An 18723-nucleotide genomic window follows, 5' to 3' on the forward strand; every position below is an offset into this window, starting at 1 on the left:
AACAGAATATTCCACATAAATGGTTTGGGCCAGCTAGGGTTTAGGGTTTAAAAGGTTTAAAGGGTTTAGTGGCTAATGGGCTTAAGGCCCTAACAGAAATGGCCCAAGGCCTTTGGGTTTTATAAAAGGAAAACTAATGAAAATAGCTTGAAAACTTTGAATTTTAACGATAAGGACAAAATAAAGGGTAAAGTGAATAGTACCAGGATCGACTTTTAGTGTAAAAATGTAATTTTTCGTTAAAATGAACAGGACTGTGGACTTTTCGTTAAAACTCTCTTCTATAAAAGGAAAAACAAATAAATAAAAATAATTGGGTTGGGCTTGGGTAATCCGGCCCAAGGCCTAGACTTGAAAGGATATGGGTTGGGGGAAACGGGCCGGCCTAAGCTAAAGGCCTGTCAGGCCCAAAATCATATACATAGGCTAAGGGTTTTGGGGCTAAAAGGTTAAGGGCTTGGGTCACAAAGGCCCAAGGTTTGGGTTGGTGTATAAAGGGTTTTGGGTTCAAAGGTTTGTGGGTCACCGGACCCTAGGAAGAAGAAGGCCGGAAATCGGCCGGAGAATTCCCGAGCTCCGGTGGAGCTCAAAACTCAACCAAATCATGCAACTCAAAAATACCAAATTGAAGCCCGGAAAGTAAGGGATCAAAATATACCTTCCTCGTGGCCAATTGTGGCCGGAATATGATCGTAAAATGTCTGCAAGTCCTGGCACCCTGCCGGAAAACTGGGAATATAGTCCTCCGAGGTGTTTCTTCGTATGTTGACGTCCAAAACACAACAACGTGGTCAGAAAAGAACTGTAGGGAGGAAAAGAGAAGCATTTGGAGTGTTTTGAGGCTTACCCAAAACTGAAGGACGACGAACTCGCCGGAGAAATCGATGGGTGGTCTCGGTCCTTTACTCGCAGAGGGAGATGAGGAACGAGAGGTACGGGAGAGGCTCTCCGAAGGGTGAAGGAGCACAGAGAGAGGGTTGGTGGCCTACGTGCGTTTGTATGTATGGGTGTGTGTGTTCTTGTCGAAGAGGAGCACCGAAAGGGAGAGAGTTGCAGAGGGGGTGCACATAAGTGACGGGGAAGAGAAAGAGTTCTAAAAATTAGAAAAAAAAAAGAAAAGGAGAAGGGAGCCGGGGGAAAAATTAGGGGGTGAGCCCCTTGGACTCACTAATTAAGGAACCCGACTTCTCCGGCCTCATGTACTCTCATCTATTCTTATTTTGTACGGTCACGGTTAAATGAGGTCAATATTTTATATTGATTTTTTTATAAAAATATTAAGACAAAAAAAAAATAATAATATAAAATGTTAACATGATTTAACCATAACCACACAAATAAGAAATGATGAGAATGTATTGAAACTGAAAGGGCAGCGAAGCCAGGTCCCTAATTAAGATTCAAAAACCATTTTTAAAAAATAAAAACTCAACTATTTTTAAAATCAGTGTGGGGTGTAACACTTATCATGCGTGAAAAGAGACATATGTAGAGATTCTATGATCTTCTTGGAGAGTTAACTAATGAATCGAAAGGAGGGCTGTCAATTTTGTGCTTGTGAAGACTGACTGAGTTAAGGCTTCACTAATAGTTTATTTTCCAATTACTATCGTTCTTTCAAGTTTGATTAGAATTACAGCGCTATAAAAATCTAAAACGATCCATAACGTTAAACAATTATTACAACACCGTCTTTTTAAAATGACTCACAATGTTAAACAATTAATACAATGTCACCAACTTAGAACGTTTCACAATGTTAAACAATTATAACAGCGCAGCCAATTTATATTGATTCATAATGTTAAATAATGATGACGGTGTCACAACTTAAAAAGATTCACAACTTAATTAATTAAAGCACCGCCAACTTAAAATGATTCACAACTTAACTAGTTAAAGCGCTGCCAACTTAAAGTGATTCACAACATTAAATAATTAATACAATGCCACCAACTTCAAACAATTCACAGCGATAAACAATTTTTATAACAAAACCAACTTAAAACAATTCACAAATCAACATGTCAAATGGTATTTTGTCACAACGAATGAGGTCACTTTCTTTTTAGGAAATAAAATCATTCTTTGGATAAGTATGCCACCAAAAACCCTTCAAAACATTAAACAATTTGTACATTGCCGCCAACATAAAAAGAATTCATAACGCTAAACAATTATTATAACGGCACTAACATAAAATTCAAAAAATAAAGATGTCACAAGATATATATTATTGTCACGACGAATGGGGTCACTTTCTTTTATGGAAATAAAATCATATTTTAGATAAGCATGCACCCAAATTGGTAAGAAATCCATCATTTTTCCAAAATAACCTTACCCAAAAGGAAAGAGCATTAAACAAAAATGAAATATATGAACCTCGACCTATTAAGTGCAGGGCTTACTAATACTCACCACATGTCAAGTGTATGTTACAGAGTTGGTAAATCAAAACCAAGGTTATAAATACTCGAACTCGGTCTAAGGTTTTTGTTGCAAGCACAAAGACACAACAAAGAAGCATTGTCTTTCTAAGATAATAAGGATTAAGAAGGAGAGGAGGAAGAGATGGCGGCTGCTGGTGGTAGTCAGGTGGTGAAAGTGAAGAGGGAGACAATCGAGGCATGTTTGAAGTGCGGTCTTTGTAATAAGGTGTCGGAGGAGGCTACAACCATTTCACTTTGCCTCCATACGTGTGAGTTTCTTTTAATCTTCTATTCCCTTAATTGAAAAATGACATGTGTGATTCTTTTGTCTTTGTTGACTAACACGGGAACGTTGCCAAAATTCGTATCATTCCTTGTAATTTTTTTAGAAAAGGGTTTTGTTTTCCTAGAATATTTTCGTAATTCAATGCTGAATTTTGTAAAATGTGGATTTGAAAACAGTTTGCAGGAAGTGTATCTTCCAAAAACTGTCGGAAGAGGAGTATGACCGATGTCCCGTTTGCGATACTCATCTCGGCAATTTTCCTGTGACAACACTCAGGTAATGTACCTGTATTCTAACGGTAAATGCATCTTGTCGTTGGTTCCTTGGTTCGTTAACAGGGACTTATCAAAATCTTTCGAAAGTAATTAACCTGTGAAATATAATTAGTGGTAGTCACATTGCCTTTCTTCCCAACCTACCATAGGGCAGATAATAAGTCGATGCTTGTTTATTATCCAATAGCAACAGGGAAAGAAAATAGATTTGGAAAAATGGTTTTAGAAAAAAATCATGACGTAACTGGTGTTTTGCATAGAAAATGTTAACAAAATACCATGGTTCCTACTTGCATCGTTGTCATACGATTTTACGCAAGTGCGTAGTTTTTTTTTTTTTTTTTTTTTTTTTGGTACTAGTTTTCCGATCATAATGTTGTAAATGTGCACGGGAGACTTCCATTGAAATGTTCTTACACATGCTTAATTAGGATGTCATTTACATGATCTGCAGGCCAGACTTTAATTTGCAACATATTATAGCCACGATATTTCCTGCTAAAGAAAAGACAATCGATGCACCAGAAGTTAATAAGGACCCTAAAGCTAACGATCCTGATGTTCCACCTTCTTCATTGCCCGTGAAAGGGAAGGAGAGTTCGTCAGGAGGATGTAGTTTTGCTGCCGAAGACCCTGCCAAAAAAGATGATTCTACAGAAGATTATCCAAATAAACTCTAGGTAAACGGGGGCAGGATTTTGATTATTTGCGCTTTTATCTTAGCCTTATGGCTTCCAACATATTCAAGGCGCTTATAATTAAATTCAACCACGATTCCTTGATGATCGATTCACAAAATGGCCGGGAAATGTTCAGACCATGATCTGTGTATTGACCATGCCGGGCAGTGCATGGGGATCAATCTTATGCATGGCGCAGGCAGCATATATGGGCTGCCCTTTGGGAAGAGATTTTTAATGTGTCTGGAATACAGGGCAATATGTACATCATAGGTTATTATACAAGTGGCTTTCATGTGTTTCTCTACTTATATAATAACATATGATGTATGTATCTATGTTCCGGACACACTGAAAAATCTCTTCTTTGTGGATTTGTTGGCCCTACCTAACAAGCTGCTTGCAAAAGATACATAGAGTACATATTTACATATTAATTGGTTACGCTTGAGTGCAACTGTATATACAAAATCTTATCTAAATGTATGTATGCATGTATGTGTAGGTGACAAACACCGGGATTGGAGCTCGAGGAACGACGAGGATTGTTGATCAGTGCAGCACCGGAGGGTTAGACTTGGATGTACGCTAAGGTGCTTAACACCGACGGGAATGGCAATGCCCAAGGTTGCCGTATCGTCAAGTACAAGTCTACAACTTTGTCGACTGCGGTGCTTTTCTTGCATTATTATTAGTAGAGGGAACTTAGTCCTTTTTTGTTGTTGTTTGGTTGTGTGTGTCAAGAACTTAGTTTATTTCTAATGAATATGCGTCATCGATCTTCCGTTGATGGAATAAATTGAAGTGAAATTGCTTTTTTATTTATATTCATTTAATTTTCCTTACAAAACAGTATGATAATCTATACTAAACTAACATAGTGCTTATTGGGCCATGCATATGAAACGAGTTGATTTCTCATAAAATTATATATTGTGATGTGTCACGTGAGGAGAGAGATAATTTTTTATTGTGCATGAAAAAGGATATGTGTAGAAATTTTTTGATCTTATTGAAGGGTTAAAGAGTTGATTGAAATGGAGAAGGGATGTGGCTTTTGTGTTTTTGGAGACTGACTTAGTTAAGGGTACCATCCCTCTTCCAAGCTTGATTAGAGAGATTACATGACCTTAATTAGGCTGCTAATCACCTTCTAATGCTTTGGGCTTCTTTATATGCTCTTCACTCTCGATACCCTTCTTTGATCTTTGGGCTTCGGCCCCCATTCAATCTAATAAGAGGGCACATGTGTGATGAGGTGTATCGGGATAATAATAGAACTATTCGGACAAAAAAATCTACGCTCTCTATTAAAGGTGGATTCTGTTTTCTATATATGAATTTATCTATATTAATATTAATATTGGAGTAATATTAAGAAGATAATTTATTATTTAAATGTTGATTAATGTCCTGATTTTCTATTAATGATACGTTGCTGTCGTTGCATAGTTTGTAAATTTGATCTACCTAGTATTACTCTAAATATTTTGTTGGTAGCAAATAGTAGATATCCTGTGTTTAGGATCTCCTTCTGCAACCTACTATATTTCTAGTTCAAATCCTCCCTTTCTCCTAGTGTTGTTTAGAGTAGAAATATCTATTGTAAATAATAAGGCTATAAAAAATTTGTTAGCAAGTGCAACACTTTTTTGGTGTTCAAATAACTTTAACTTATTTAAGCTAAAACAACAAATGTTACGAATCTTCTCATATTATAATTACGTAACAATGATTACCCCCCACCAACTTGACAGTATATTCTTACACTGTAAAGTTAAAACGATTCATGACACATCAATTTTTGCACCTAAACAATTATTACAATCGCCAACTTAAAATAATTCACAAAGTTAAACAATTATGATCGTTCCACAAACTTTAAAATAATTTACAACATTAAATAATTACTACATCACAGCCAACTTAAAACGATTCACAACATTAAACAATTATTACACTGCTACCAACTTAAACGATTCCGAAAATCAAACATGTCACATGAATTACTGTCGCAACGAAGAGGCCTCTTTCTTGTATGGAAAAAAACTTAATAGTTTGGATAAGCATCCCACTAAAAAAGGTATTAAATCCATCATTTCCAAAAAAAAAAAAAACACCTTATTCTAGAATACAACCCGACAGGAAAGAAGCAATAAATTAAAGAAAATATATGAACCTAAAACTATTAGGGGCAGGGCATACTCACAACGTGTAACGTGTGTGTAGGCATTAGGGATCTCCATTTTTTTCAAAAAAATGGAGATTAGGTGTGGGCACATTCCATATCGAACTTCAACAATTTAAATTATTTATTTTGTAAATCTCGTTTTATAGATGATCTTTACAAAAATTCAATTAAATCCGAAACCATTTGCCTATTTAATTATCAAGATAAAAATTTATTATTTCGTATATAACAAAATATTCGTTAATTTATTTGAACTCAATTAGACGTCTTAAACATTTCCAATTTGGTTAATACTTTGTAAGAATGATCTATAAAATGCAACTTAAAAAAAAAACAGTTCGAATTATTAAAGCTTGATGTGGGGTGCACTCCATAATTAATCTCTATTTTTATAAAAAAAAAAATATGAAGACCCCTGTTTCTTATATATACAAGTGAGTTGGTAAAACCAAAATCACGGAGTATAAAAACTCGAACTTGGTTTAAGGTTTTTGTTTACAAGAACACAAGACACAACTTAACGGCGTTGCCTTTCTAACATCTCTCTCTCTCTCTCTCTCTCTCTCTCCCCTCACATACGCACACAGACTCTGTCCGAACTCTCGCTCATGTTTCTTCATCGAAGCTCGACTTTGTCCTGAAATCCCAACAAACCCAACGTGATTTTCCCGCAATCAATCACAACTCATCTCTTAGTTTCGCCTCGAAAACCCGCCACTTTCTTCACTCCCCTCAGATCCGACACCACCAACCATCCGACACGTCCGATAAAACCCAAAACACAGCCCCACACTTTTCTTAATTTTCTCACTTAATTATCCGAAAACCTATGGCTTTGCGTTTCTGTCGGGTCGGGCGTTGAATGGGGTTTAGGGGGAGAGGCAGGGGGACATAGACACAGAGGTTTGGAGATTATAAGGGTTAAAGAGGTGGAGGAAGAGATGGCGGCTGGTGGTGTTGGTGGTGGTCATGTGGTGAAAGTTAAGAGGGAGAAGCTGGAGGCATGCATGACGTGCCCTCTTTGTAATATGCTATTGAAGGAGGCTACAACCATTTCACTCTGCCTCCACACGTGTGAGTATCCGTTTTAATCTCCTCTTCCCTTAATTGTTTCTTCATTTTCTGCCAATTTTATGATCTCGGTCTGTTCTTGTTTTTCCATATCTGCACAATTTGATTTTTTTGTTGCAAGTTTTCATTTTTTCCCACAATTTGGGAACCGAAATTTGATTTTTTATTTTTTTTTTGTCGATTAACACTTGAGGACGTTGCGAAATGATCGTATTGTTCCTTGTAATTTTTGTTAAATTTATTTCTATTGCCATGCATTTCCGTAGAGTTGAAGAAAAGGGTTTTGTTTTCGAAGAATTTTCTCGACTATTCATATAATTCAATGCTTAATTTCGTAAAATGTGGAATTCGAAACCAGTTTGCAGGAAGTGCATCTTCGAAAAGCTCTCGGATGAGGAAGGGGACTGCTGTCCCGTCTGTGAAATTGATCTCGGAATTTTACCTGTCGAAAAACTCAGGTATTGTACCTATATTCAGAGCTGACGATGTTTCACCTGCATGGTGTTGTTCGTTCTTCCGATACTTAAATAGGGAATTACTGAAAAGTTTGGAAAGCAACTTTTAGAAATGAAATTAATGGACTCCTATACAGAGGTAGTGTTAGTCACATTGCGTTGTTTCCCAACCTACCATACGGCAGATATCAAACCGATGCTTGTTTATTATCGTCGAGCAATAGAAAGTTGATGCTTTGTCAATCATCATAACAATTTGAAACTTTCCAGATTGAGATAAAGGCAGGTTTTTTACCCCTAATTAATGCTTTACTTAGATACCAATTTGTGTAACTAGGGTGCCTACTTGCACGCTGTCATATGATTTTATACAGGTCAATAGTTTTTTCGTTTTACTAATTTTCCAGTCACAACGTCATAAATGTGCGCTGGAGCTTTACGTGGAAATGTTCTCACGCATGCTTAGGATGTCATTTGATGATCTGCAGGCCAGACCATAATTTGCAAGATATTATAGCCAAGATATTTCCCGTTAAAGGAAAGAAAGTTGATACACCAGAAGCTAACTTGCCCGAAGCTAATGATCCTGATGTTACACCTTCTTCATTGCCAGTGAAAAGGAAGGAGAGATCATTATCTTCATTGGTAGTCAGTACCCCCAAAGTTCCATTACAGTCAGGTTTGACTGGAAAGAGATCAAGAGCTCTGTCAAGAAAGGGTGCTGTTTTACGAGGATGCAGTTTTTCTGCTGAAGAAGCTGCAAAGAGAGATGATTCTACAGAAGATCATACAATGAGCTCCAACTCAACTGGTACTCTTGATGAATTCGCACGAAATAAGAGCCAGGTAAAGGGGGGCAGGATTTTGATTATTTGTGCATCATCATAGCGTTTATGTTTAGTTTCATTGCAAAACCAAACAAGTCCAATGCTTTATGTTGAGACAATAGTTAGAAAATATGATACATTCATCATGACTCTAACACAAGTTATTCACTTCGGAAATCAGGTCACATTCGTAATCAAACTAGGAAACACATTCGTAATCAAACTAGGAAACCCTATTAAAAAAAGAAAGAAAAGGAAACCCAATATTTTTTTATGGTAGGAGATAAGATTTTCTAGCTGGTTTTAGTTCTTTATTCTTCAACATTCTCTCTCAAGCTTGAGCGAAAATGATCAGGCTCTATCTGTTTCACGTCAATAACACCAAAGGTCTTGTTAGGTGCCTTGGCATTTATTGGTTGATTGATCTAACTGTTGCACCATTCTGTCTTCCATGCGGATTCGGGTTTCTCATATGTGAAGGTAGCTAGGTAGCTGTTTAGCAAACTTTGGTGTTGATCATACTGGGGTTTTTGGGTGGGATTCTTGTCGTTTGGGCTCTGTGTATTGGTGCAGTTTTTTTCATGATCTCTTGGGGCTTCCAAATGTTCGCTTCTTATAGGAATTGTTTCAATTGATTTCTCATCCTCTAGATTGATTTTTGTTGTTGGTTTGAGCTGGGGTCCTCGTTTCCCACTTTCCCATTTCCATTCTCTGCTTCTAACGGCCTTTAGACACTATTTTAGGGTTTTGCTTCATGTCCCCCTAACTTATTGTACCGTTAATTTTTGTTTATCGATATATCCACAACGTCTTTACATGATAGCAATGCTGGAGTGGATTTGACATTGTTGTTTAATAGACATAAAAAAAAAGAAGTTAAAAACACCATAGAATGATGAGACACCTGCCCAGTTAAGGTAGATGATATGAGATGGTGATCCATGGCCTACATTGTGTAATAACTACAATTGTTCCGACCAATGAGGGATAAATTATAGAAAGAAAAAAAGCCTCTCGAGGACAACATGGCAACATTCCTACAATGTGACGTATTGTCTGAGGCAATTTGTAGTCTGGTAGTATAAATGAATTTGGGAGACCTGATTACATTTGAAACCTGTTTATGAAATATATTTTTGCATGTTTATTCAATTATGCAGGATTCGCCTGAGCATTCATATGAGCGAACTGCTAATAAATATATGAACAATGACGTTGAAATAATAGAAGGGAAAGCTGATCTGTGGACGCCCTTAAACTGTCTCGTAGAGGCTGCTAACCGAACCAAGTCCTCGAAGCCAAATTCACAAGGGTTGCATGCCAAGTCTGATCCAATCAATTCCCTCGATAGTGAACTTTATATGTCTCAAATTAAGGCAGAAGGAGAATTGCCAAATGCTCTGGACTGCATCAGGAATGCATATACGCCCAAAACCAAAAAAAAGGAGGCCGACCAGAAGGCAAGAGGAAAAAACAACAGTAATGGAACAGGGGCATCAGGACTAGTGAAACGTAAAAGGGTGCGCACAGCTAATCAGAACAGGGTAGCCGCATCCGGGGAATCAAGTGTCTCAACTCAACCTATGCTAGATACATGTGGGGCTAAGTATAGAAATGTTCCTGTTTGGTTCTCCTTGGTTGCGTCTGAAGACTGGTGAGATGTTCTTTTCGTTATAAAATTGTTATGGTTTTTTTTTTTTTTTTTTTTTTTTTTGGGGAGCCCAATTTTGATTTCTTTCATGCCGATCCCTGATTTTGATGGTAAATTTCTTCAGGAAAGGAGAAATTTCATTGCCACAGATATCAGCATGTTGCTTGAAAATAAAGTGAGTTTCTGTAATCCTTTTACTTCCTTTGAAGTTAGGCTATGTCGTTTTGCATTGATCCATTGTCATATCTTAGCGATTTAATCATCTGAAGCATGTATAATAGGATAGAGCAACAAGTACCAAAATGTGGGTTCAGCTTTGTGTGTGTCTTGTGTACCGTATTTTTTTAGGGTTATAAATTACATATTTCTTATTCTTTTGCCGTTGTAAACTTGTCACGTGATTTAAGTATAGCATCATCTGGTAAGAATGCTATACACCAGAAATGAAAACAGAACAGTGTTGAGTCAACTGCCCTTCCCAGATATCTATTTGAACCACATATTTTCCTTAAGGCTTTTCCAAATCCATTCCAATTTGTGCATTTAGAAGAATTTCAATCTTCATGACTACTTTCCTGTTAGTGAGCAAGTGTAACAACTAACTGGTTTCAAGATTTAGACTTACCAAGTTTTGAGAAATTATTTTGATGGATCCTCATCGATCGATGATAGAAAATGGTTTTGGTTGACAGAAGTATTAAATCTTGCAATATTTCTATTTTTTAATGGTTTTCAAGTTGCCTAAGCTTTTTCTGTGTTTATTCTGGTTTTGTAATGGATAATGAAAAAAAATATTGGGACTTAGTTGTATTGACTTTCTTTTTCTTATGCAGGGATGGTAAAATGCCCGTATCAACAATCCAGAAGTACCTTGCAATGAAACTTGAACTTAGCAGTGAAAATGAGGTGAGAATATTTTTGTTGTCTTCCTGCAAAGCTGAGAAGATTTTGAGTTTTCGACGTTATACAAACTTGTTTGACATTACTATGGCTGCTCATGAAGACCTAGAAATTCATTTTCGTGTTCCATCTATCAAAACATAGTTTGACAGTGCAACCGGAGCTCTCTTCTGTTTCCTATCATACGCAAAGAGAGCATTTTCCCTGACATGGATGCTATGGGTCAAGTGTCATAACATTTTTCTACAAAACGCATTGGAACACTTTGACTGTTGTTTATTGCATGCATTTTCAATAAAAGAAGCGATAGGGCGTGGAAGCAATTCCACTTACGCTTCAAGTTTTAATTTTTTCCTTTCTTGCAGGTGGAGATACTGTGTCGGGGTCAGCCGGTGCTTCCAACATGGCAACTAGAATCCCTAGTAGAGTTGTGGTGCCGAACAGCACCAACAACAAAAAAAATACCGGTAACAGTTGGCTCCTCTGCTAAAGATTTTGTGATGGTCCTCAATTATTGTCGTAGGGTTCAAACTCCATGAAAGAACCAATAAAAACTCTTTTAATTAAGGTAAAACAATATAAGTTTCTCTTTTGTTGTTGTCGATTGTAGTGGTTCGAAATCTCTGAAAGAACCAATACAATTATCTCATGTTGTCTTCATAGTTTACAACTCAATATTTATAGTGTTGTCGGATTTTACTGGTGTTTCGACTAAGTTTATATGCTAGATCATGTGTTTGTTCTATATATTAAATTCTTTGATTTCTATTTTCGTATCATATTCGTTCAGGGAAGTAATTTCTGATCATCCCTTATCGAAAATGCACACTCCTTGTTTATTTGTAGTCGTTAGATTGAATCAGTTAATGGAGGCAAAAATAAACAAGGGTGTAGATCATGAAAAATGGCTGCGGACCCAGAAATTCGACCGAGTGTTGCTTCCGTAAGTAGCAACATTGACGTCCTCACTTGTAACTTCGGTGGCATTCATCAACGTAGAACACAACAGCTTATGTCCTACATCTTCAGTATAGAAGAAGGCTTGTTCCGGTGTTATTTGCACTTTAACACCACGGTCAAAATGCACCGTCAATGTCAGCTCCCTTGAGATGTTCCGGTTTCAGACCAACTGCCTTCGTTACTTGCTCTCTCAATCGGCCATAGAAATCCTGTTGTAGTATTGTCACCTACGTTCTAGAGTCAAGAATCATGCTCCCTTTCGAAACCGACCCCGACGAGCTAAGACCATCTCCAAATGAAATGTCAAATCTTATATGGAATACCATGTAATTAATTTTGAAGGTGGGAGCGAGCTCAAACTGATATGTTAATCTTATGTGGATTGACATATGAGAAAATGTAATGTCAATTTTTTTTAATCATTTTATTGTGTGGATCCTATTAATGCACTAATTATAGATCTTGAAAATGTATTTTAATTGATTTCTTTTTAAAATGGGTTCTACAAATATCATTTATAACAAAAAAACATATCGGTTGAAAAAAAAAAAATTGACATTGCCACGTCAGCCATCAAATTAACATTTGACATTTATCTTTTGACATCTCTTTTGGAGATGCTCTAAAAGGCAAACATGTGTTTCCAACACTGATTATCAACAAAACGAGATATGCGCCTGACATTAACAGGTGGTTGTGGATGTCGAGCTGGAGGATTCGATGTAGAAGTTGTTGTAATGTTTGAAGCAATAAACGAATGTGATGCTGGAGATTCGGTTCCAATCCTAACTCCGTGACGTCACATGTTTCATTCTCAATAATGCAGAACTTGATCAAATTCAAAAGAAACACACGTGTATGGAGCAATCTTGTTTGAAATCTTTCATAGAAAAATTAGTTAAGGAGTGCTTACATTTTATACTACAATAAAGGCACAAATTCTGAATTGTGCCCACATATTCTTGTGATGTGTAAGAAAGTGGAATGATTTATTATTTATTAATATTTAACGGGCACAATTTCTAAAAATAAATGAAATTTATAATGTATTAATATTCAACAGACATTTCTTTTCAAATTGTGTTATATTTGCCTATCTGAAGTCACACCACACCTTTGTACGGTTGATTAGATGATGAGCGTATGGACAATTTTTCGTTATGCGCCACGTGAAGGACTTTTAATACAGTAGAAAAAATAAACACTTATGATAAAGATAAAAAAAATAAAACCAAGCACAAAAAACCAACCTAGAGGAAGATAAGAATCTGAAAAACAATTGAAAAAGCTGAGAATCTAACAAACCTTCATGGCAGATGGAAACGATCCATCGTAAATCCGAAACACTGAACAGTAAAGAAAAACGAAAACGACACATGCAGTTGTGTTTATAAATCAATTTTATAGATACAAAAAGTTTTTCGTGTTTGTGTTCTGTCAAAAAGTTGTCAGGTCGATCCCATTTCGCTTGGTTCCCATGCCCTTTAATGTTTTTTGTTTTTTTTTTTCTTGCATTGGGCACAGTACGTGGTGCCTGTATAGAATGGGCACTGTTTCACCCTCTTGGTGTTCAAAGAGACTCATTTCTGTCCTTAATTTTGTGCCCAAAGCCCCTTAGCTGAACGGCATAGATAAATTAGAAAAGTGATTAAAATCGTATAAGTTTATGAAGTAGTAGTGTTTGCAGCTGCCATAAGAGAGATTAGAAGAGGGATTTAGATTCAAGAAGAAGAAAAGTGCTGCAAAAATGGAGTTTATTAAGAGAGAGTAGCAATGTTTGTTTTCAGAAAATTTGCATGGGAGAGGTTTTCAGGCCACATGATTTTCTGGTCAAAGCCTTCATGAGCTAGAACGTCATTTCTAGGGTTTCTAGTTCGTTTTTTGGTAATCAATTTTTCTTAATATCACAGTAAGAATAATATCCATGTTAATTACTTTTTACATGGTTAAATACTTGGCTCCTGGCTTGGAATATTACTGGGTCTCCTGCCATCACCACCACATGATAAAAATCTACATGATCATCATCAACCAAGAAGTCTACTCGCCTAGTCCTACGTCGCATAGAAATTGAAATTCAGAAGGAACTGAATGAGGATACAAAATAGCACAAGAGTGCATAAGTAAGAGAATATGGTTAAGGATACAAAATAACACATGACGTTTTAAACTCAAGTGATTAAGAACATTAATTTATCCATGCATCCGATATTGTAAGTTCACTTCCCCCTCATACACGAAACATTTTAATGATTCATTTTTTTATACCCAAGCTCCTTCGGCTAGTTAATTTCCTACAAGTACAAAATTACAATCAAAATAAAACTGAAAACGTAGTTGAAGAAATAAGAGAAATGAATAGCAAAAGCACTATTAGGACTAGGACTAGGGCTAGGACTAGTACTGCTAGTTTTTCTGCAATCAACTGCCTTGAAGGAGACCAACATTTTTTCAAGATCAAAACCAATCAAAAAATTTGACTGAGCATAGCTTCCATAGAGGCCAACTCCTTCATCTATTGTATCACTTGCGTTAAGCGTCCCAAAGCAGTGTAATTTATATTGTTTGTTTTGATAGAAAGTTTGTGCCGGTGACAACTGCAATTTAGCACCGCCGTCAAAATGAACCGTCAATAATGGTGCTTTGAGATTCTCCGTGGTGTTGTAGCAAAGCACAGTTCCAGACTCGTCGTGTACTTCGACTGGTTTTAGCGACGAATTCATCACCTTCTTTACTTGTTCTACCAATCTGCCGTAAAAATCTTGTGGCAGCATTGTCACTTGTGTTCCCGAGTCAAGATACATGTTCCCTTTTGAAACCGACCCTGATGAGTTAAATGGCACAAACTGTTCTCCGACGCTGAATCCTTCAACCGTGACGAAATATTGGTTTTTATCTGCTTTAGTGATCAAAGGCGTCGAAACCACACCGTCACCCGAAACCTCACTCCCCTTCCCAAAACTCATGATGCTTGCATCATTGGGATGATCCGGATTGAAGGGTACGAGACAATGTGAGAATTTCTTGCCTCCAACGTGAGGAGCAAGTTGAGAAATAATAGATAAATTCCCAGCTCCAAGCCCTACTATTCCCATTTCATTTTCGGCGAAAGTTTCCCCGGTGTTGTTGTGTCCACAGCCAAACACAACGTCTTTGAATGAAACCGGCTTCCCAGAGCTGGATCCAAACGTGATCGTCTCTTTCGACATCACCCCTTGCGTTATGGAATCATCCATGTAAGTGTAATTGTAGTTGCAAACCTTTTGATCATCATTTGAGCAAGAGGTGTAGCCAGTGTCGTTAGCATAACTACATTCGTGTGCAGTACATGGAAGGGTGGCATACGATGAGGACTTCTTCGGGTCGAACTTGGCATTTTTCTGCTTGTAGCAAGTCGGACATGGCTCACATTGCGTCCACAACAACGTACTTCCTGTATCCGCCACTGCATAAATCTCATAGGATGGAGTTCCAAGAGAGAGTTTCATAAGTTGTGCACCCTCACCGCCCTCCTTGTCACGCTTTAGTTCTGATTGTGGGGTACTTTCTTCCATAAGACGTCGAGAAATTTTATAATTATGATTGTTAAGCGGTGAATTTAGAGAATTTCGACGAATAAGTTTGACACTAAATCCACCATTAACATCAGAATTCCTCGCTTGTATAGCTGAACTATGGCATATGACTAGATAAATGATCAAAATCATAGCCACTACACCATAATTGTGTAAAAGAGAAAGACCTCTAGTGTCTGCAGATGCCATATATTACATGGAATTTCAGGAAAGGAGATGTAAGAGGAGAAATTAAGTGTATAATTAGTGCTTAAATAAGGTGCTAGGGTTTATGTTAATGGCTAAAAATTCACTAGTAACACATGGAGTTCCTTTTATTCTAATCTTAGAAAGGGGGTGACAGTTTTTTTTTAGAAAATTTGAAGGAGGCCACATTTTTGTGTGAAAAGCTCCATACCACTTGTTTTTATAGGTTCAGTTGTTACTCGGGACCCTGGTCAAAGCTTGAACCTCATTTATTGGGTTTCAAACTTATGAATTCGCCAGGTTTCAACAGTTGATGCCATATTTAGAGACACGTTTTTTTTTTTTTTTTTTTTTAAGTCACATGATTAGTGTTGTAGAACGATATTCGTAATTTAGTTATTTCTTAAAAATATGCTACGAAAAGAGCCCGGTATAACAAGTATCATAATATAAATAGTGAGAAATTTTTGTTTTCATGTATCTAATCTCTTGTATTATGACACTTAGAACTGGTTTGGTATTGCTGTGCTTTGAAAAAAAGCTGATTCTGCTGTGTTGTGAGAATAAGCAGCTGTACATAAAGTAGCAGAGTGTTTGGTAAATTTTTTTTGTAAAAGTACTTTAAAAAAAAAAACAGTATTATAGTGTTTGGTAAACTTTTATGTAAAACAGATGTGAAAAAAGCTGATTTTTCAAAGTTAGGTTTTGCAACTTCTTGTTTTTGGCTTTTTTTCACCCAAAACTGTGAAAAAAAGCTGAAGCTGAATGTTTACCAAACACAAAAACAGCTCCCAGCTTTTTTTGATACCAACTTTTTTCAGAATCACCTCAATACCAAACCAGGTCTTACTGTATCGGATCTTGTCCCCGACACATTGAAAAATCTTTCCCAAATTTACATTATCCACTTTGTACCTGGAAGGCCCAAAATTGTATTTGTGCTGTCAATAGCCCAAACGGGAATGGCTGACTGACATAAGTACGGAAATACCCATTGCAGCCTCTTGACAGACTTTACTCTTCACAGTTCACTGAGCAGCTTCTTCGTGTTCGTTCAACGCTTTGAATCAAATATGCAGCAGGTGAATTCGAACCCTAATATTTTATTCGCATAATTAATTTCTCTGTACGTATTTACTTCAAACATTTCCCTGCAAAAAGTTTTATAATTTGTATTATTTAACTTATAAGTTTTTTGGGGCAAAAGGGTGGAGGATCTGAGACGGAGGTGACATGGGAGGACCAGCAGAACATCAACAAATTTGGCAGGTTGAATAACCGGTTTCACGAGCTCGAGGACGAGATCAAATTTGCCAAGGTAAAATCTTTTGACTTTTTTTTTCTCTTTATGTTTAAATGGGATTTTTATTCATTTTGGTTTTGAACTGAATTTCGTTGAATTTCTTGAGATGGGGTTCGATAATTCGTCCAACCCAAGTTGTAAATTTGCTTGAATTTTATGGGTTTTTGGTTGCTTAGATTTTTTGTTCTTCTTTCTGTTTAAAGATTAAGTCTTTTTGTCCCTGTACTTGATGTGATTGCAAAAAATTGGAGAATGCCATGTTCTGTTTTTTGTCTTGCATTTGATAAGGTCAGAATTAAACTTGTTTTAATGGATTAGTGTCGAAGGTTTATAGAACTTTTACCATGATTGTAATCTGAAAGTGCTGCTATGCTGAAGACGGATTGACTTGTTCGTTAGTCTTCTAGGTTTTGGGGGATTGTTGCACCAGGTGATTTCTCAAACTAGCCTGAAAGCAACGAGTTTTATGTTGTACAATCGGCATTACTTTCAGAAAGTCGCTTTGACAAATGTTGATAACGGAATTGCGTTTGATTCTATGGTTTTAGTGGATGGTTTAACATGAAAAACTTGTTGGCCGGTGTGGAATAGGGTTCCTGATATGTGCCAACTGACTAATCATCAAATTTATCGTGATCCTCCATGCTGGGATTCTGTGTGATGATAATTTTAAGTGTATCTTTGTATCAAAGTTTACTTTAGCACAATTGGTTTTCCTTGGGAGTTATATTGTCTCTTCAAGCAGGGATAAAGGCCTATACATTTTGAATTTGGTCTACTTTTTTGGTTTTCCTTGAGAGCCTTATGGTCGATTCTCTAGTCCATTGATTAGTCGGTGATCAATTTGTGACATAAATGTTCTTCGGATATTGCAATTTTCCTCTTAAACTAAGTTAATCCAATTTCCACCTTCAAAAAAGTTAATTCAATTTCCAGTATTGTTTTAACATGTTAAAGTTAAGAATTATATCAGATTGGTTCTCAACTCTCAGTTATGGGTATTACTGTTAACAGTTGAACTTGAACACCAATTGTGCCTTCTTTTGATGCAATGCTGCCATCCAGGAATCAAAGGATAATCTGGAGGATGCTAGCAACGAGTTGATTCTCACTGACGAGGAGGTGGTCCGGTTCCAGATAGGTGAAGTCTTTGCCCACGTGCCGAAAGAAGAAGTGGAGAGCAGGATAGAAGAGATGCAAGAGGCGACGAGCAAAAGTTTAGAGAAGCTTGAAGAAGAGAAGGAATCTATTCTTGCACAGATGGCCGAGTTGAAGAAAATTCTGTATGGAAAGTTCAAGGACTCCATCAATCTAGAGGAGGATTAAAAGCGTGACTTTGTTTCCGTAGTTCCGTTTCTCGAATGATTTGCTGTTGATATGAATTTCACTGTTGAATGTTGTTTTTAGAAGGAATTGTTCACTTATAGTTTTAATACATGAAGAAACTTGTTCCACTTCTTTATTTCAGAAAGTCGATTGAGATTTTTGCAGTAAAACCCTGAAATTCGGCAAATGTAGGTTAAGTTTGTTGGCCAAGATATGGTGCCTACCTCTTGAATTTTCCTGCACAAAGTGGCCAAGCTTTGACCGGCCTTCGATTCTTACTCAACGACTTGTAACTCAAATGGTCAAATTTCTAACATGCTTAAATCAAGGGGAATTTTATTTAAACTCATCTAACTTTTTTCGATACTCAACTTACTCTTTGCATCCATTTGATTTTTAACTAAACTATTAATATCTCTTTAAAACCTATTTTACTACCTAATATATCCTCATAAATCCAATTCAATATGTGATTTATTTTTATACCCTTTGATTTTTAACTCTATTTTTAGCTTGTATATACTACTATCTGCAAGTTTGTTTGGCTTTTTGGGATGCAGTTTTTGTGTTAGGACTTTTAGGCAGTACTATTTGCACCAATAGCT

The 18723-nt window shown here is 36.8% G+C and overlaps 4 protein-coding genes across 6 annotated transcripts; 3 read left to right on the top strand and 1 right to left on the bottom strand.

Annotated features, from left to right (window-relative positions):
• Positions 1-2574: 2574 nt before the first annotated feature.
• LOC137722205 (E3 ubiquitin protein ligase DRIP2-like) lies at positions 2575-3673 on the top strand. The gene is made up of 3 exons (XM_068461168.1): positions 2575-2701; positions 2895-2994; positions 3448-3673. The coding sequence occupies exons 1-3, from the start codon at positions 2575-2577 to the stop codon at positions 3671-3673; spliced, it is 453 nt and encodes a 150-aa protein (XP_068317269.1).
• A 2712-nt stretch (positions 3674-6385) lies between these two features.
• LOC137722875 (E3 ubiquitin protein ligase DRIP2-like) lies at positions 6386-12011 on the top strand. 3 transcript variants are annotated; one of them, XM_068461983.1, is made up of 8 exons: positions 6386-6938; positions 7294-7393; positions 7879-8236; positions 9378-9871; positions 9993-10043; positions 10702-10774; positions 11134-11235; positions 11615-12011. In XM_068461983.1, exons 1-8 carry the CDS (start codon positions 6806-6808, stop codon positions 11624-11626), a joined length of 1323 nt encoding a protein of 440 aa, XP_068318084.1. In that variant the 5' UTR covers positions 6386-6805; the 3' UTR covers positions 11627-12011. The 3 variants fall into 3 exon arrangements, with proteins under 3 accessions (XP_068318084.1, XP_068318083.1, XP_068318085.1); XM_068461982.1 differs by lacking the exon at positions 11615-12011 and having other exon boundaries at positions 6387-6938; positions 11134-11602; XM_068461984.1 differs by lacking the exon at positions 11615-12011 and having other exon boundaries at positions 6799-6938; positions 7857-8236; positions 11134-11603.
• A 1881-nt stretch (positions 12012-13892) lies between these two features.
• On the bottom strand, positions 13893-15492 carry LOC137722545 (aspartic proteinase CDR1-like). The gene has a single exon (XM_068461574.1). The coding sequence runs from the start codon at positions 15490-15492 to the stop codon at positions 14023-14025; it is 1470 nt and encodes a 489-aa protein (XP_068317675.1). The 3' UTR covers positions 13893-14022.
• Positions 15493-16442: 950 nt separating this feature from the next.
• On the top strand, positions 16443-18250 carry LOC137723106 (probable prefoldin subunit 4). Its single transcript, XM_068462266.1, has 3 exons — positions 16443-16571; positions 16697-16807; positions 17858-18250. The coding sequence occupies exons 1-3, from the start codon at positions 16563-16565 to the stop codon at positions 18116-18118; spliced, it is 381 nt and encodes a 126-aa protein (XP_068318367.1). The 5' UTR covers positions 16443-16562; the 3' UTR covers positions 18119-18250.
• Positions 18251-18723: the final 473 nt, after the last annotated feature.

The sequence above is a fragment of the Pyrus communis genome, chromosome 17 (assembly GCF_963583255.1).
Source record: "Pyrus communis chromosome 17, drPyrComm1.1, whole genome shotgun sequence".
Lineage (NCBI taxonomy): Eukaryota > Viridiplantae > Streptophyta > Magnoliopsida > Rosales > Rosaceae > Pyrus > Pyrus communis.